The sequence below is a fragment of the Panthera uncia genome, chromosome B4 (assembly GCF_023721935.1).
Source record: "Panthera uncia isolate 11264 chromosome B4, Puncia_PCG_1.0, whole genome shotgun sequence".
Lineage (NCBI taxonomy): Eukaryota > Metazoa > Chordata > Mammalia > Carnivora > Felidae > Panthera > Panthera uncia.
Genome location: NC_064809.1, coordinates 118,773,636 through 118,794,160, shown reverse-complemented (window position 1 = coordinate 118,794,160; position 20,525 = coordinate 118,773,636). Strand labels below are relative to the sequence as shown.

The 20,525-nt window shown below is 35.8% G+C and overlaps 1 protein-coding gene across 1 annotated transcript in view; it reads left to right on the top strand.

Annotated features, from left to right (window-relative positions):
* SLC5A8 (solute carrier family 5 member 8) overlaps window positions 1–20,525 on the top strand; it is a 52,808-nt gene that overhangs the window by 9,569 nt on the left and 22,714 nt on the right. Inside the window, exons 4-10 of the mRNA XM_049626156.1 lie at window positions 2,319–2,386; window positions 3,407–3,561; window positions 6,225–6,365; window positions 10,042–10,171; window positions 12,677–12,765; window positions 13,864–13,976; window positions 16,717–16,784. Coding sequence (XP_049482113.1) covers window positions 2,319–2,386; window positions 3,407–3,561; window positions 6,225–6,365; window positions 10,042–10,171; window positions 12,677–12,765; window positions 13,864–13,976; window positions 16,717–16,784 — 764 coding nt within the window. The remainder of the gene's footprint in view (window positions 1–2,318; window positions 2,387–3,406; window positions 3,562–6,224; window positions 6,366–10,041; window positions 10,172–12,676; window positions 12,766–13,863; window positions 13,977–16,716; window positions 16,785–20,525) is intronic.

Below are 20,525 nucleotides of genomic sequence, written 5' to 3'. Positions count from 1 at the left end.
GTTTTTAGAGGCCTGTCACATGTAGTAGACAACTACAGGGGATAGAAGATTTAAAAAGTAGATCCTAGAAGGTGAAAGGTATTTGAACCAGTATTTTTCTTTTAAACATCAAGGGATAGCTCAGAACACTTCAGTTACAAAAAGTTTGGTCTTACTAAGGAATCTGCTAGGTAGCCAAACACTTCAGACCATGCAGTTAACACTAGGTTACTTACATCTTGCAACAAATGCTACCTTGTCCTGTTAAAATAAGCCAACATGGAACTAGATAGAAAAGGAAAACTAGCTGGGTTTTAGTTCCTACTTATCACAGCATCACCCTCAGAAAGTGGTTCTTGTCCTGCCATACAGATTTTTAAAATGTTAACAAAAATGAAGAAAAACATCCTTGAATGTATTATCAGGGGGAATGAAGATAAAGTATTGAATACCTGTACAAGTAATTCTTGGGGCAGCGCTTACTCCAGTTCTTCCATGCATGACGTGTCACCATCCCCCAGGAAGAGCAACATCTCTTTGGTTACAGCAGCATTGCCATCATCAGCAGTGGGGTCATTTTCATCAATAACCAAGACCAAGTTTGATCATCTTGTAGAACCTGTTAGCGTGTGTCTGGGGATTCTCTTTTGACACACGTTTTTATTTCTAGTGGGAGAATACCTGGAAGCAGTATAGGTAAACATACACCTATTATGACCCAGCTCAGGGCAGGTTCATGTACAAAATTTAAGAGAAACTGGCAAATAGTTTTTCAAAATGAATGTACCATTTTACATGCCCACTCCACAATGAATGCATGTCTGAGTTACTCCAGTTGTGCTCCTGCCTTGGCTTTGAATCAAGGTACATCTTAAAGTTACCACATTTGAGGCTAATTTATTATATAGGAAAACAATTGACTTTTGCATATTAACCTTGTGTCCTGCAAACTTGCTATAATCACTAGTTCCAGGAGTTTTTTTTTTTAATATCAATGATCATGTCATCTGTGAACAAAGAGAGTTTTATTTCTTCTTTCCCAATCTATATACCATTTATTTCCTTTCTTGTACAATGTTGAGAAGAAATAGTGAGAGAGGGCGTCCTTGTCTTGTACCTGATGTTAGTGGGAAAGCTTTGAGTCTCTCACCATTAAATAGAGTGTTAGCTGTAGGATTTTTGTAGACAGCTTTTATCAAGTTGAGAAAGTTCCCTTCTATTCTTAGTTTATTGAGAGTTTTTATCATGAATGGATATTGGATTTTGTCAAATGCTTTTTCTGCATCTTTTGATATGATCATGTGATATTTCTTTTTCAGTCTGTTAATTTGATAGATTCCATTAATTGATTTGAAAATATCAAACGAGCCTTGCATACCGGGGATAAATCCCTCTTGGTCATGGTGTTTAATTCTTTTTATACTTTTTTTGGATTCAATTTGCTGATCCTCAATTTGTTGAAGACTTTTGCATCGGTGTTCCTGGGAAATATTGGTTTGTAGTTTCTTTGTAATGTCTTACCTGGTTTTGGTATTAAGGAAATCCTGGCGTCATAGAGTGAGTTAGGAAGTATTCCCTCTGCTTCTATTCTCTGAAAGAGGTTGTAGACAATTGGTATAATTTCTTCCTTAAATTGTTAGAAGTTACCAGTCAGCCTGCCTCAGCCTAGAGCTTTCTGTTTTGGAAGGTTTTTAATTACTGATTCAATTTCTTTAATAGATATAGACCCATTTAGAAAATTTATTTCTTGTTATATGACTTTTGGCCCATTGTGTCTTTCAAGGAATGGGTCTATTTTATCTAGATTATCACATTTGTGGGTAGAGTTGTGATCCTTCCATTTAAAAAGAATACAGTATGCCTCTCCACTTCTTAGGTAAATGGTGGCAAATTATACAACTTTTCTCCTTCTTGGTTCCATCTTAGTAACATGCACAACTCATTTCGAGGAGTGGTAGAATAGTGTGTTTACTGAACCATGATGACCAATATTCTATGACCCCATTCAGTCTAGTTAACTTCCTCACAATATCAAGTTGTTTCTTAGCTTCATTACAATAGAAATGCTTTCTCATGTATTTTATTTAGCCAATGTTGGATCTAGAGATGCTGTCTGAGGGTAGAAACTAGGTCCATTTAACTCATCAAGTAAAATTTTAAACTCCACTTGTTTGGGGACATTTTATGAGATTTGGACCTAGTTTTAGGCAAGAGTAGAGAGGTAGGGAGAAGATAGGTGCTCTACAAATGATATAGATTCCTAATGATGATTTTTTGAGAAGTATTTTTATTATACACGTTTCACAGTTACTCATGCGTTTTCTTTTTTCCTTTCACAGTCACAGGATTTGATCTGTGGGGTGCAGTAGTGGCAACAGGTGTGGTCTGCACATTCTACTGCACACTGGTATGTCAAGGACATTATTTCTCTTTTCACTTTATCCGCTTGCTTTGCAAAATGGAAAATTCCAGTAGTTGTGTTCTGCAAACCGCATTGTTCATGTGTAATATCCTACTCTTATCTCCCACAAGTGTAACTTTTTGTAAGAAATATTCAATCTGGGGAAAAATTTGATTCTTTATAGAACATTGATCATAACTGAAACTTCTTTCTTTTATCTGAACCATTGTAGTGGTCCTGAATTTTGTCTTCTGATTCATCTTTACTGTTGCTAAATTATTATAGTTGTGTTCATATTATTCCTAGGCTCCAAAACCTGAGGTAGTTTCTCATTGCCTATAGGTAGGAGTTACAGTCAAAATATATAACATCCATATAGTATGGACACTGGTATTATTATGGATGCTAGTTCCTAGCAGTGGTGCAATTCTCATGGCATCCCTGACATACTAGGTCTTAAGACTTTAGTTGCTGGATCTTCTACAAGATGGGGATCTCCAGGAAGGGATGTTTCAGCCAAGGACAGAGGAACTGGAGAGAGACTCTTGGCAAGTTTTTGGTAGTGGCTAGTACAAAATGATTTTAGTACTTCAACAACTGGTATGACCTTCTATATGCATACTTAATTGGATATCAGCCCTGCCTATGGGATAAAGTCCATGAAAATGCCTCTTGCAATTTGACTCTGAATTTTCTTCCCAACAATCTACCTATACCATTCCACTTTGTTTCAAAATGTATATCTGGCTACACTCAACATGCTATGTACTTTGACTTTTTATGCTTTTACCCATGCTGTTTTCTCTTCTGGGATGACCTTTCATCTTTGCCTCTGCTTCTGTCTGAAGGCTTGGCTCAAATCTCACCTTCTCTTGAAGGTTCTCCCAAGCTTACAATCTATGTTGAATGTACCTCTTGGCCCAGATCCATGTTTTCATTATTTTTATCCAACATAGCATATAAGCATGTAGATTATTAATAATGTCTGATAAAAGCATTAATCCTAATATACTTTTCTCCTCAAAGGGTGGTCTTAAAGCAGTTGTCTGGACAGATGTTTTTCAAGTTGGGATCATGGTAGCTGGATTTGCATCTGTGATTATACAGGCTGTAGTGATTCAAGGTGGGATCAGCACTATTCTAAATGATGCCTATAATGGTGGAAGATTGAACTTCTGGAAGTGAGTTGCTATTTACCTCCTGATCAATAGAATTCTCCTTTTTTTTCTATAAAAATAATCTTTTTATTGAAATAGTAAGTTTATAATAGACCTCTAACAAATAGACCTCTAAGAACATAGTACAAAAAATTGAAGCTGACAAGTTAATGTGTGAGGGGTTTCCACCAAGTCTTTAAGGGGTTGAAACAGTCAGTTGGTTAGTTACATGGTACTTAGAATGGTCCTTCTTCCTGAGAAAGGACTGATAGCAAAAGAGTAATTTTCTTCCAGATATTTAAATCTGGAATTGGTTAAAGGGTAGGGTAGGGTAATTAGAGAAGAGATAGTTGGGAAATAAGAAAAGGAAACCCTTCTTAAGAGAAAAACACCAGAAGATCATGCTGCCATTTTCATAGTTTTTTGTTTCAAGCAGCCTAGAGAATTTTTCTATTGATATTGCCCCAACAATATATAGTATATTATTATTATATTTCATAATTGTATATATGTATTAAATGTTATATAAAATTATATATTTTTCTAGAAAATTTACTAGAAAATTTATGACTAATGTTTCAAGTATCAGTAGATTGTGTAATATAGCATATCTTAAGCAGTTATTCATGTTTCCTGGAGAAAGACCAGTGGGAAAACTAGACATTTCATCCCAAATATATCACAAAACTTAAAACAATATTTAAAATACCTTCCATTGTGGTTCAGTAGTGTCATTCTTGTTATCATGTTCAATGTGGAAAGGGGCTTATTTTGACTTGGACCAGCGTATTTCCTCTTTAAGAAGCCCTACTTTGAGACACACAAGCTGAAATCACTGGCAAGAAGAAAAAAAGAAAAGCATTTCTTACTTGGTGGCTCTCTTCTAGTTTTTGAAAATGGCACTAACATTTGAGAAGAGATTTTTCAGAAATTGGACAGGGACAACATATTAATTTTCAGAGATGAGTTGAATTATGACAAATCAATTTCAACTATTTTCTATTATTACTATGACTACTTCAAGATTCAGATTCCAAGGAAGAGCACCTCCAATTGTCCTAGCTTGGGCATGATTCCATACCTTAGTTGGGGCAGAGCAGGACTTTGTATTGACAACCACTTAGACTATTTTATGGGGCAGTGGTTGTTTCCCAAAGCGTATTTGGGTTGCCATTACTAGAGGATGGGAGAATGGATACCAAGAAGCAGAAACAATCAGTGGCCATGCAGAAGATCTTGATTACTCCCAAATCTCTTCCTAGTAGGCTTAGATTGAGGGGAGAAGGTTTGGAACCAATAATTTTTTCTGCAAGTTAATTGTCACTGTGTATAAAGGCAACCCATATTGCTGCATTGAAGTGACACCTTTTACATTGATGAGAGATTATTGAAAGTAAAAGATTAGACATTTTCATGATGTTTACTTTGGAGCCTGCCAAGCATTAAATAATAAGAAAAGCATTATTGTGTATCCTTGTTATTCAGATATGTTTGAGAATATGGTGGGCAAAATATCTGCTCTGGTGGTGATAAGAGAAGGATTCTGTGTTGGTATTTTCTGTATGATCTATAGTTGTCATATATATTGTATATGACCTAAAACCACTAAATTGGCTGTTCTAAATCTTGTCTTACTTCCCTCAAGTAGCTCGCTGAGTCCTTTTGGCTCTTGATTTCCATTAGCTAATATAGTAGTTGCTTTCTCTGTAGGATAAAGGGTCAACACCCTTGAAACTCTTAAACTTTAATATGAAAGTTAGAGAACGGAATAGAGGCTCTTGTATTTCCATAAGAATGCCAGGATATGTATAAAATTAGAATACTTTCTTCAACTAATCTTAAATATAAGATTTGAGATGGATTTGCAGAATTTCACAATTTTTAGAAAGTTTCTTTGAAAGCCAATTTTGCAGAAATTTGTCAAGCTCATATTGTATATCATAGATGAATAGAATTATTCCTTCTAAGATAACACATTAAGAAAAGTTAAAAGACATATCAAATGTGGAAGTTGAGCTTTCTTTGTAACAATATTTGGGGCTTAAGTATATGTCATAAAGTGACTTTTCACTATTAGCATTTAGCTTGTGCACACAGCATTTTAAGAAAGGATGATTACACTGACATGGTAATTTTAGAATGCAAAAGCCTTTAAACTGCATTATCTAACTGAGTTCTTGATCTTGAATATAAATTAGAAGTCTGACTGTACATGTGCTAAGAGAAGAATTACGTATGCATTGTATAACAAAAAATTTTGTTAATTTTGTGTTCATTTCAGTACCACATCTATTGCTAGGGTGCACTTAGGAAATTCCCTCTCTTTATTGCTTTCTCTTTTCAGTTTCATATTTTTCTCTAATTACAGCATGGCAGACTTGTCTAAATAACAATTTACTAAAGCTACAGGAGAAAATTTTTATAAAATCTCAGAATAATTAGAACATTCATTTTTCCTCAGTCCCACCCAGAGTTTCCAATTCTCTGAAATTATCCACCTTTATTTCATGGAACTTAAGCTAGAAATATTTCTACCTTTTTTATTACTTAATAAATTTGTACATATTTATGTATGTATCCATATTTACATAGATATACATTGCTTGCTTCCAAAAACTATTCTAGGATAATTTTCTATAGTTTTTTTGCTGATAGCTCAGATTTGTTTTCTGTTTCTTTTCATTTAGTTTTAATCCTAACCCTTTGCAAAGACATACATTCTGGACAATTGTTATAGGAGGGACCTTCACATGGACCAGCATCTATGGTGTCAACCAATCCCAAGTGCAGAGATATATTTCCTGTAAAAGCAGATTCCAGGCAAAAATGTAAGTCAAACTATGGTATAGAAATCATTAATAACCATCAGTTGTCTTTATTGAAATTCTTTCATTAGTCACACTTTGCTCAGGTTTAAGTCTTATGTATCATGAAATTCCAAGAGATAAATGATACTTAGTTATAAAAGGATCAAGTAAAACAAAGTGGCACTGTATATTTTAAACCAGATAATTTGAAATATTTATATGAATTATTTACTAAAATAAGTACTATCAAATAATGCATTTATTGTGTATCTATTTGTATAAGGAATTATGGAGGATAAAAAATTATAAATATATGGCTCTTATCATGAAGGAGCTTAATATCTAGTTAGGAAGATATATGCAAATATGCAAAAAAGTGAAATAACACTAGAAAAGTATAACAGTTCCATGGAAGGATAAAATGCTAGAAGAAATGGTCAAGGACATTATATTGCCGGATGTGTTGTGTTTTATTTTCAGACATAGTCATGGATTTATACCTCTGTTCTAACACTTGCTATTTGAGTGATCATGGGAAAGTTACTTAGTCTCCCTGAGTCTCAGTTTCTGAACTTACAAAATGAGCATAAGAAATATTATATATTTCATGAGAGGTATTGTAAAATGCTGTGTTCAGCACACACATGGTAGGGGGCCAGTAAATGTGAATTCCATTTTCTATCTCAGATCATAGGATGTGAAAGCAGAGGATGGGTGAGAGATTCCTCTCAAACAGGCAGATCCTGAATAATGACCATATGTGGGCAGGTAGAGAATAGTGGGAGAGCATTCCAGATAGACATTGATTTGAACATAGCCCAGAAGTCAGAAGGATAACATGATCAGGGAACTCTCAAGCCCATCATGGCTTGAAAAAAGAGTACAAATGGTGGCTGGTTCTTTCTCAGGAAGCCTCAGATCAGTGTGGTGACCACCATTCCCCATGCTGATAAATAAGGCTAACTGGACCCACATGCATTTAGGAACTTAAAAATTCCAAATAGCTTAAGAGTAGCAGCATGATTAAAGTAGGATGAGGAATGCCAATTCTATTTCTATTCAAAGGAAAACATGAAAATATTGTGATGTCACATGTCAGAACTCAATATATTGAGGGTAAATTGGTTTAAACATGATCTGTCTTTGGAACATTCTGTAATAAAAGATCTACAAGAAAATCAGCACAGTAACTGGATATAGAATACCCCAAAAGTGAGCTTAGGGGTTCTGGTATTTTTAGGAACTTTGAAGGAATGTAATTTATACTTCCAGTAATCCACTGGACTTTAAATCTATGCTAGAGCTGATGCCTCTCCCAAATTAATTGTGCACATACTCTTTTGTTTCTTTGGGAACATGAAACTCAAAAAGCCCAATTTTATAACTAAAAGACCAGAATTGGAGCTTTAGAGCTTTCTTAATAAAAAACAATTTCCTCTGGAACGGCCCAGTGGGTCTCCTTAACAAGGCAGAATCCCTGAGCTCAGAGGAATCATTTTCTCCTACTTCTTTTCTTTTTTTTATTAATTTGTTTTATTTTTTATTTTTTAAATGTACATCCAAATTAGTTAGCATATAGTGCAACAATGATTTCAGGAGTAGATTCCTTAGTGCCCCTTACCCATTTAGCCCATTCCCCCCTCTCAGAACCCCTCCTGTAACCCTCAGTTTGTTCTCCATATTTACGAGTCTCTTCTGTTTTGTCCCCCTCCGTTTTTATTTTTTATTTATTTTTTATTTATTTATTTTTTTAATTTAATGTTTTATTTATTTTTGAGACAGAGAGAGACAGAGCATGAATAGGGGAGGGTCAGAGAGAGAGGGAGACACAGAATCTGAAGCAGGCTCCAGGCTCTGAGCTGTCAGCACAGAGCCCGATGCGGGGCTCGAACCCACGGACCATGAGATCATGACCTGAGCCAAAGTCGGATGCTTAACCAACTGAGCCACCCAGGCGCCCCTCCCCCTCCGTTTTTATATTATTTTTGTTTCCCCTCCCTTATGTTCATCTGTTTTGTCTCTTAAAGTCCTCATATGAATGAAGTCATATGATTTTTGTCTTTCTCTGACTGACTAATTTCACTTAGCATAATACCCTCCAGTTCCATCCATGTAGTTGCAAATGCATTTTCTCTTACTTTTTAACACTGGCTCCTTGGTGAGAATGAATCCTAGCCAGAAAGTTAAGACCTACTGACATTGATTGACCAGGGGCAGTATTAGATGTTGTTGATAAGAAATCTATTTGAATGGCACTAAAGTCAAATAAGACTATATAGTAAAGTATTAAACCCATGTATGAGCAAGGGTGTTAGAGCAGGAAAGCGTCTGTGTAGATTTTCTGATGATTTGGAGATGAGATACACTTATTACACTATTTTTAGACAATAACAAAACATAGAATAAATTTAGTCAATCAAGGGGAAAGGTTAGCAATCTGTTGCTTGACACCTGTTGAAGGTGGGTTCTCCTGAAACAGACTCTGAGATGGAGGCTGGCATGCTACAGTCTGTTAGGAAATCACTACCTGTAGAAGAAAATGGAAAGGAAGCAGGGTTGACTGGAGGGAGAATTTGGATTGTTATGCATTCTCAGCCAAGGCCTTAGGGGAAGCTCTAAATTTGGGCTGACTCATCAGATTTGTCCCAAATTAGGATGAGGGGACTTGTCCTTTAAACCTCTGAATCCACTAGTCATTGGACACAGGTGCCCCAGGGAAAGAGGCATGATATTGGGTGTTGCACTTCTCTTCAGCCTAGGGCAGCTTGTATCAGTATCCAGTACAGCACCCCTGGGAGAACAATATAGTCACCTTCTGAGAGAGAGAAATGTTAACTATTCAACTGATTATTAAGACATAGAACTCAATGACATTAATATTCATAATATCAATAATTACCATTTAACAAATGTTATTACATGCCAAGCTATATGATATGTACTATTTCATTTAGTCTTATAACTCTATGAGGTAAGCGTTGTTATCTGTAGGTATAAATGAAGAAACTGAAGTTCACAGAGGCTAAATTACTTGCCTAGGGTCACATATGGTAGATCGAACTAGCGTTTATGTTCAGGTCTGACTCCAGTGATGTTATATAAGCCTTTATACTCTCCCAGAGCACACATCATGTATTATAATGGTGAACATTGTTTGGGAAGGTACCTGTTCAAGGAATGCAGATTTGCTTTTCACATTTATTAGATGATATTACAAACCACATTTAAACAAGTTTGATGAGTTGCTATGTAGATGCTAACAATGTTTAGCAGTTTAGAATTGCATTACTTTTATTTATTTATTTATTTATTTATTTACTTAGAATTGCATTACTTTTAAAAGGAAAGTGAGTAATGGTTACTGGTCTGTTGACTATTAAAAATCTTTATTTCATGATAAGAAGTTCTGAAGTAATATAATTACATATGATTATAAAGCTGATAACGCCCATGGAACTCTGACCAGGAGAATATAGTTATTTAATAGAGAAACCCCCATCTATTCCATGTATTTCCAGATATATTGTTGATTGAGAGCTTAAAGAGAAGGTTAGGCTAGAATAAAATAGATAGCAGTTTTGATAACCAAAAGATAATGTACATTTATTGAGTAATCATGAAGGTCTTTTCTGTTTATGTTACAAGTTTCCTAATCTTTAGGATGGAAATTACAATTGTCATTTGCTGACTTCTTTAGGTCTCTCTACATCAATCTTCTGGGACTGTGGGCAATCCTCACCTGCTCAGTGCTTTGTGGGCTCGCCCTATATTCCAGGTACCATGACTGTGATCCTTGGACAGCCAAGAAAGTGTCTGCACCAGACCAGGTTCAGTACCATGTCTTTCTTACATGTGCATTAAGGATACCCAGAAAGCTTATTAGCTGGGAGGAAAGAGTGTTCCTGTTTTTGTAGAGAAATAGCAAATGAATACAATGTAATTGTCTTTAATTTCTATAAAGCATTTGACAAAAACTTATTTTAGCAAATATAGTAAGAATGAAGAATGCTGTATCCAAGATTAAAATAGTGAAATACCTGGAAAAATTTCAAGCCAAAGGATCAGTAGAAATAGCTCAAGGCTGGGAGTAGAAATGTAAACACAGTTCAAGAAAAAAAAAATCCATGCACAAACCATGGTAGTGTAGAATATTTTACGGTTATTCTCATATCACTTATTTATCAATGGCTTACCTTCCAGTTTTTAAATGATAGATAAACAGATCTAATGAGTGAACATTTACTAAGTACCAACTATGCGATGAGATTCTATGCTCAGAGCTTTGCATGCTTTATCTCTTTTAATTCTCACAACCCTATAATTCTAATTTTAGAGATGAGGAAATGAGTGGCTCTCAGAGAGGTTATATAACTTGCTCAAGGTTACATAGCTAATAAATAAGAATAGCTGCAAGCACTTATCATACTGTTATAAGTGCTTTATATAGACTTCAACTCTGAATCCTTACAGCCACACTCTGAGGTAGGTGCTATGATTATCTCTCTTTCAAAGATGAGGAAACTGAGAAACAGACAAATCATGTACCCCTGGACAATCACAACAGAAAATGTCTATAATCTCCTAACCTTGAGACTCGTCATAGAATGACAATGGGGGTGGAGTGGGGTCTTGCATGCATGCACTTGTCATTTTGAGAGCCTGTGCTGATTTTTTTTTTTTTTTTAAGAAAGGTTTCCTCCGAACTGGATGATTCCAGTGTTGTGTTGATTGTTAAGAAGTTAATCCAATTAACAGTTCCCTGGGGATACAATGCACATAGGCACAGTCAGTAGAAAGTCAGGTCAAAATCTTAACCTGAGGAGAGCAAAGATATATTTCTGTGACACTCTGCTGGACTTCACCGTGAGGAAGCAAGATTAGTGTTTAGATATAGTTTTACTACTTTTCTATCTGTCGGTCTTGCTAGTTCTACCTATACCTGAGGGGGTCATTCAGAATATGAAATATCACCCCAAAAACTTTTGAGAAAGTTGCTGATAGGGTAGAGGATTTTAGATCTTGTTATAGCAGTAACAGTGGAAACTTGACTTTTGTTTTATATGGAATACTGCTTAAAGTGACACTTTTAAGATATCTTGGGAAAATTTGGTCTTGATTTCATAGAGAGATAACTGCTATTCTCTCTTTCTGAGAATAAAAATTTAGTAAGCTTTGGATAAAGTGGAGAAATTCTTAAAACAACTCAACACAGACCCTTGTAACAGTGGGTTAATAGTAACAAACTATTGTTAAATGAAATCAAAGAGGCTGATAAGATAGGACATGCCATCCACTCTATACTGTCAGAGAAGGAATCAAGAATGTTTCAATGCAAATGAAGGGAATTTTTCCTAGAAAATTATCCTCTTAGTACCCTTTTGATTTAAAAATTAGTGTTGCCAAAAGACTGGCATGTAACATAGTACTGAAGTAATACACTTTCCCATCCTTATTTAATATTTATTTTTCTTAAGTAACTTATCAAAAAGTAAGTTGATATCAGGAACTTTTCAAAAAGAAGCAAGTTTCAGAAACTTCCTGAGGGTACTCTCCACTTGTCACTATTTCTCATACTATATGCAGCTGTAATTACACTTTCAGTTCTGGGTAGTGACTGAAGTTCACAAAGATATCTTTGAGTCATCAAGTCAAGTTAAATTAATTTAACTATGCTGTTTGCTTAAGCATAGAGGTATGTAAAATATTTCCTTTAAATTGTTTTATTATTCTAAAGAATGAGAACAGCTACTTTTTAAAAAAAATTTTTAAATGTTTTTATTTATTTTTGAGACAGAAAGAGAACATGAGCAGGGGAGGAGCAGAGGGAGAGGGAGACATAGAATCCAAAGCAGGCTCCAGGCTCTGAGCTGTCAGCACAGAGCCTGACACGGGGCTCAAACTCACGGACTGAGATCATGACCTGAGCTGAAGTTGGACACTTAGCCAACTGAGCCACCCAGGTGCCCTGAGAACAGCTGCTTTTTAATCAAGCATTTACCATATTCCATGTACTATACTAAGAGCTCTACATTTAACTTTTATAGCAAGTATATGGGATTCGTATTATTACCCCTCATTTACAGGTGAGGATACTGAGTCTTAGAGAAATTAAGTAACAAAAATTACTTCTGTCTGAATCTAGAATCTGTATCCTTAACTACTGTGCTATTCTTTTAAGTGTTAGCAGTTAAATAATATAATTTTTCATATTTAGAAATTTCAATTATGTGGAATAAGTTCCATTAGTTCTTGAAGAACACAAGATAAATGATACATTAATAATTTTATTTGGTAGCAAATAGCACTCAGGAGTAAATTTTGGAATTTTTCAGCTCATGCCTTATTTGGTACTGGACATTCTACAAGATTATCCGGGTCTTCCTGGACTTTTTGTGGCCTGTGCTTACAGTGGAACATTAAGGTATGAACTATGACCCTAACAGTACATGGTTTCCCTATTGGGATCTTTCTTTTGTTATTGGATATTTTGGGGGATAAAGCTGAATTCTGAAAATGAGCACAAATAGGGCCCAGTGAGTAATCTACTCTGTGTATCCTGTTGTTCTCAGTTTCAGTCTTACCTCTGTGGACTAGCAGTCTATTATCCTCAGTCTCCACTTTTAACTTGGTCCCTGCTGTCTAATACATCATCACCTACCCTGGAGGGTCACTATAATAATGATCAGTTGGTGGTAGTTTTCACTGATTATCAAAAATGGGTACCTATGGTCTCAGTTTAAAATATATGGATAGATAAAGCATGGTCAAATGGAAAATTAGAATTAAAATCTCCTGTTACATGCTGAATAATATGCACTGTCCAAAGACTCTTGTTCTGTGTTTGAACTCACTTATTGCACTTTCTTCTAGTGTTTGTGCCAGGGATTTTTTTTTTTTTTTTTTTTTTGACAGAGAGAGTGAGAGAGCATGAGCAGAGGAGAGGAACAGAGGGAGAGAGAGAGAATCCTAAGTAGGCTCCACGCACAGAGCCCAGCACACAGGCCTTAATCCCATGACCCCAGGATCATAACCTGAGCTGAAATCAAGAGTTGGACGCTCAACCAACTAAGCTACCCAGGTGCCCCTGTGCCAGGAAATTCTTGATTAACATGTACAGTGTATGTTAGTGAGGATTCAGGAAATTAATATTATTGATATTTATGGCATATATTAGTGAGGATTTATGATAGTCCTTTCTCTGCACAAAGAAAAATAAGTTTTAAAGTCACTATATAATAGTATTGTGTAGTCTGTAGATTGTTTCCATAGACACTGAGAATTTATTGCAAAATGGAAGCAACATAAAATTGTCCTTTCTCACTATTAAGCCTATGGATGTTGACTGAATCATTCTTGGATGATATCAGTTTCCAGAAAGAAGATGTTGTGATCATGAAAAATATAGTAGAAATCTGGTTATATTTCAGCAATGACAGTTTGTTTCCCCCTTTCTTATTCCTACTTAAAGTATTATTAAAGTTAAAATATTATAAATCAAAAGTTTGATTTTCTCTTACAGCACAGTGTCCTCCAGTATTAATGCCTTAGCAGCAGTAACTGTGGAAGATCTAGTTAAACCTCACTTCAGATCACTCTCAGAAAGGTCTCTCTCTTGGATTTCCCAAGGACTGAGTAAGTTTCCATGTTCACAATTCTATTTTAGCCCTGGGAGATGATTTTTAGAGATACCAGAAATTCCTTTTCCTGGAAGACACAGAGTAAGAACCTCTGAGTGTAAGTGTATCTATGCATATGCATGCCTGTCACTAAGCACAGCCATCCCATATTTGCAATCAAGATTTGGGAGACCCTTCAAGTGATTAATTGTCAGGGGGCCACAAAGAACAATTTCCTTATCTGGCTGTCCTTCTTTTTGAACTTCTTCTTAGCTACAGAAAAAAATCCAACCCTTTTCCTTTCCAAACTTTAGCCCACGGTTTTAAGAAATACCCTTAGTTTGGAGGCAAGAGCCCACATTTTATTACCTAAGAGCTCACTGTCAGTTTAAAGTACATAGTCTGTGTGTATGAATTGAAGATAAACAGAGTGTTATGATTTTTGAACCATCTTGATTGTCTATTCTGTCTGTACATGTAGACTGCTCTAGAGATAGTCAATAAAATTGTACAGGGAAGGCTCATCTTCTATTTATAGATATAGGACCTTATGAGGGGTTAAGTATCAGTTGAATGGAAAGGTTTAAAGACCCCAGTTCCCAGATGTCCCAAATGTAACAATCTGACTCAAAGAAATCTGGCTAGTGTACTTCATTTTTTGTTTTTGATGTTTTGGTTATATGTGTTCTGGAATGAATGACTAACAAACTTGTTTTTTCAAAAGAATCTTTAACTACAACCCAATAACACTAATAGACTGCCAAAGAAATAGTAAATAATATTCTATTTTGAACAATATTCTATTATTTTACAATAATTCTATATGTAATTGTCTTGACTATCATCTGGAATAAGTACTTAGTTTCTATTTTTCAGTGTCCCTTACATTTTTTTTTTAAATTTTTTAATGTTTATTTATTTTTGAGAGAGACAGAGACAGAATGCAAATGGGTTAGGGGCAGAGACAGAGAGACAGAGAGAGACACAGAATCCGAAACAGGCTCCAGGCTCCAAGTTGTTAGCACAGAACCCGATGTGGGTCTCGAACTCACGAGCTGTGAGATCATGACCTGAGCCAAAGTTGGATGCTCAACTGACTGAGCCACCCAGGCGCCTGAGTGTGCCTTACATTTAAATAACATTGCATAATTTTATTAGGTGCCCAATTTTAATCCTGCAGCATAATTTCAGAATGATACAATGCTTCCCAAAGAGTATTTAGATTGGTTTGTTATAGGATTATCAAAACTGTGTGGTTTTCAATAGAAGCTTTTGAAGCCAGACAGACCTAATCTTGCTCACCAATTTATTAGCCTTAAGCAAACCCAATAACCTAATACAGCTTGAATTTCTTTATATGGAAAATGAAACAAAATGTGTTCACCTTGCGGGTACAATGAGGTTTAGAGATAATGCATATAAAACAAGAGGCACTAGCTTGTGCTCAAGGAAGGATGTTGATAATGATTAATAACAAATCAACTCTGCTAGTGTAGATGAGGTTTTTGTTTACTTTGAAGGGTTATGTAAAGTCATTATCTTGAGATATGTACAGTAAAGGTATCATAGAGAAGAATACGGCAAATGATTTGAATGTGTTTCCAGTAACTTTGATACCAAAACCCATAATGGTGACCATCCATGAGCAATCAGATAGAGAAGAATCAAGCTAAATATGTTAGAAATACCATTTACATTAGGATTAAGAGGTATAAAAATGATTGTATCTCAAGCTCTTTGCAAAAACTTAATGTAAGGTTTCCATTCAGGTGCAAAAAGGTCATTTACCCAATATAATTAACAAAGGTGTGAATGCTAGTGTAAGTCAGATAGATATAAGGAATGCACTAATTTTATGATGAGCAAAGCTATCATTCATTTTTTTTGTTTTGAATTTTATGCGTGGGAAATTATATTGACTGATTTCAGGTGATTTGTGCTGAATGGAAGTCTTCAAAAATAAAAATCTGGGTGTGTGTGTGTAAATTTTAATTTAATTTCAAAAGTAAAACATGTACTTGGAGAAAATCTGGAAAATATTGAAAGCCAAAAGAGAAAAAAAAAATCCCATAATCTATAATCTGGCCAGCAGTGGTGGCTTGAGAATTTCTATAAAGTTGTGGGGAAACAATTTGGTAGAAGGGGTAATATCATACTTGTCTTTGATGCTATCTTTCTTGGCTAGTTTAACAAGAAAGGGTTGGGTATGTTGATTGAGATAAGAAGAGGGCTAAAGGTCCTAAACCACCCCTTGGTGTGGATGAACACTTCCTGGGAGAAATGGACACTTCAAATCAGAACACTCTAATTTCTGATGTTTATTAATCCTCTCCCCCATCATGCTGTACACAGCAGAGCTGGATTGTGTCCTGTTTCTGGCAAACTGAAAACAGAGACCTAAGCCTTCCTTTATAAACAAATGTTTATAGAGGATTAGATTAATAACACAATAGTTCTTAGCTTTAAAGTCCCCGTAGTTAATGCTAGGGATTTTTCACTTATATAATCTAATGTAATTAATCCTGAGACACAATATCAGAGTTTTCTTTCCTCTTTGCACTCTGCTGATCTTGTAAGCAAACACCCCTTCCTTTTTTTTTTTTTTTTGGTCTGGCTTTGATGTATGTGGCCATTTTTCACCACAATCATCACAATCATATTAATTACTTTGAATCAAAGGTGTGGTAGCTTATTCTATTGAGAATTCGAATCCTCTGGGTCTGAATTTTATACTGGCTTTTATATCATCCATCTAGGTGTGATGTTTGGAGCTCTGTGTATTGGAATGGCTGCACTGGCATCACTAATGGGAGCTTTGCTGCAGGTAAGAGCTGATTCTAGAAGCTTTGAATCCTAATCACTGAATTCTTGTTTTTTAAATGTTGATGTGACCATCCTTCCAGACTTCTCTATTCATCTATATGTACACATATCAAGGAACAGAGATGACTAAATTCTTTAAATTTTTTAAAATTAAACTTTCTATTTTCATATAATTTTAGATTTACATGCAATTTTAAGAAATAATACAGAAATATCTCATATACCCTTTACCTAGTTTTTCTCAATGGCGTGAGATTTAGAATGATGTTCTTTTTTTCCCCTTTCCCCATGGATGTCCAGTTGTAAAGGCTATCTTTCTTCCCTTGACTTACACCTATATTAAAAATCGGTTAGGGGGCGCCTGGGTGGCTCAGTTGGTTGAGCATCCAACTTTGGCTCAGGTTATGTTCTCACTGCTTGTGAATTTGAGCCCCGCCCTGCATCGGGCACTGTGCTGACAGCTCAGAGCCTGGAGCCTGCTTCAGATTCTGTGCCTCCCTCTCTCTCTTTACCCCTCCTCTGCTTGCGCTGTGTCTCTGTCTCTCTCTCAAAAATAAATAAAACATTAAAATTTTTTTTAAAAAAACAGGCATATTTGTGTGGGTCTATTTCTGGTTTCTTTATTTTGTTCTATTGATCTGTGTGTCTATCCCTCTGTCAATACTACACAGTCTTGATTTGTATGGCTTTATAATAAGTCTAGAATCAGGTAAACTAATTTCCACTTTATTCTTATTTTTAAAAATTGTTTTAGCCATTCTAGTTCCTTTGCCTTTCCATATAAAGTTTAGAATAATCTTCTCTATATCTAAAAATATGTTATTTAGATTGTGATAGGATTGCATTAAATCTGTATATCATTTTGGGGAGAACTGACATCTTTATTATGCTGAATCTTTGAATCCATGAATGTAGTATATTTCTTCATTTAATTAGATCCCTGGTTTTTCTCATCACCATTGTGTAATTTTCAGTATACAAGTTGTGTATGTATTTAGTGATATTTACACCTCGGTATTTCATTTTAAGAATTTTAAAAAAGTTTTTATTTTAATTTCAGTTAGTTAACATACAGTGGTATATTAGTTTCAGGTATACAGTATAGTGATTCAACAATTCCATACATTACCTGGTGCTCATCATGACAAGTGGATACTATAATCCCCATTAGCTACTTAATCTATCCTCCTACCCACCTTCCCTCTGGTAACCATCAGTTTGTTCCCTATAGTTAAGAGTCTGTTTCTTGGTTCATTTCTCTCTCTCTCTCTCTCTCTCTCTCTCTCTCTCTCTCCCTCCCTCCCTCCCTCTCTCCCCCCCCCCCTTCCCTTTGCTTGTTTGTTTTGTTTTAAATTCCACATATGGGTGAAGTCATATGGTATTTATCTTCCTCTGACTGACTTTTTTCACATAGCATTATACTCTCTAGCTCCATTCATATCATTGCAACTGGCAAGATTTCATTCTTTTTATGGTTGGCTAATATTCCACTACACATACATGCAAATACACACACAACACATATTTATCCTTTCAATGGACACTTGGGCTACTTCCATATCTTGGCTATTATAAACAATGGTGCTATAAACATAGGGGTACAGGTATCTCTTTGAATTTGTGTTCTTGTGTTCTTTGGGTAAATACCCAGTAGTACAATTACTGGATCATAGGGTAGTTCTATTTTTAACTTTTTGAGGAACCTCCATACTGTTTGCCAGTATGCATGCCCAACAACAGTAGAATGCACCAGTTTCCATTCCCACCAATTGTTCACGATGGTTCCTTTTTCTCCACATCCTCATCAATACTTACTGTTTCTTGTGTTGTTTTTAGCCATTCTGATAGGTGTGAGGTGATATTTTATTGTAGTTTTGGTTTGTATTTCCCTGATGATAAGTGATGATGAGCATCTTTTCACGTGTCTGTTGGCCAATGTCTTTGGAGAAGTGTCTGTCCATGTCTTCCACCCATTTTTTATTGGGTTATTTGTTTTTTGGGTGTTGACTTTTAGAAGTTCTTTAAATATTTTGTATACTAATCCTTTATCAGATATGTCATTTGCAAATATCTTTTCCCATTCAGTAAGTTGCCTTTTAGATTTGTGCATTGATTTCTTCACTCTGCAGAAGCTTTTTATTTTGAGGTAGTCTCAATAGTTTATTTTTGCTTTTGTTTCCCTTGCCTCAGGGGACCTATGTAGAAACAAATTACTACAGCCATTGTCATCAAAATTAACTATCTGTGTGCTCTTCTAAGATTTTTATTGTTTAAGGTCTCACATTTAAGTCTTTAATCCAATTTGAATTTATTTTTCTATATTGTGTAAGAAAGTGGTCCAGTTTCATTCTTTTGCATGTAGCTGTCCAGTTTTCCCAACACCATTTGTTGAAGAAAGAGACTGTCTTTTTCCCACTGGATATTCTTTCCCACCTTGTTGAAGATTAATTGAGCATATAATTGTGGGTTTATTTCTGTGGTTTCTATTGTGTTTCATTTATCTTTTGTCTACTTTTGTGCCAGTACCATATATACTGTTTTGATTACTACAGCTTTGTAATATAACTTGAAGTCTGGAGTTGTGATTCCTCCAGCTTTGCTTTGCTTTTCTAAGATTGCTTCGACTATTTGGGGGTCTTTTGTGGTTCCATATAAATTTTAGAACTGTTTGTTGTAGTTCTGTGAAAAATACTATTGGTATTTTGATAGGGATTGCATTAAATGTGTAGATTGCTAGGGTAGACTAGACGTTTTGTTTGTTTGTTTGTTTGTTTTTTTACTTTTTTTTTCAATATATGAAATTTATTGTCAAATTGGTTTCCATACAACATCCAGTGCTCATCCCAAAAGGTGCCCTCCTCAATACCCATCACCCACCCTCCCCTCCCTCCCACCCCCCCTCAACCCTCAGTTTGTTCTCAGTTTTTAACAGTCTCATATGCTTTGGCTCTCTCCCACTCTAACCTCTTTTTTTTTTTCCTTCCCCTCCTCCATGGGTTTCTGTTAAGTGTCTCAGGATCCACATAAGAGTGAAAACATATGGTATCTGTCTTTCTCTGTATGGCTTATTTCACTTAGCATCACACTCTCCAGTTCCATCCACGTTGCTACAAAGGGCCATAGTTTGTTCTTTCTCATTGCCACGGAGTACTCCATTGTGTATATAAACCACAATTTCTTTATCCATTCATCAGTTGATGGCCATTTAGGCTCTTTCCATAATTTGGCTATTGTTGAGAGTGCTGCTATAAACATTGGGGTACAAGTGCCCCTATGCATCAGTACTCCTGTATCCCTTGGGTAAATTCCTAGCAGTGCTACTGCTGGGTCATAGGGTAGGTCTATTTTTAATTTTCTGAGGAACCTCCACACTGTTTTCCAGAGTGGCTGCACCAGTTTGCATTCCCACCAACAGTGCAAGAGCATTCCCGTTTCTCCACATCCTCTCCAGCATCTATAGTCTCCTGATTTCTTCATTTTGGCCACTCTGGCATGAGATGATATCTGAGTGTGGTTTTGATTTATATTTCCCTGATGAGGAGTGACACTGAGCATCTTTTCATGTGCCTGTTGGATGTGCCGGATGTCTTCCTTAGAGAAGTGTCTGTTCATGTTTTCTGCCCATTTCTTCACTGGGTTATTTGTTTTTCGGGTGTGGAGTTTGGTGAGCCCTTTATAGATTTTGGATACTAGCCCTTTGTCCGATATGTCATTTGCAAATATCTTTTCCCATTCCGTTGGT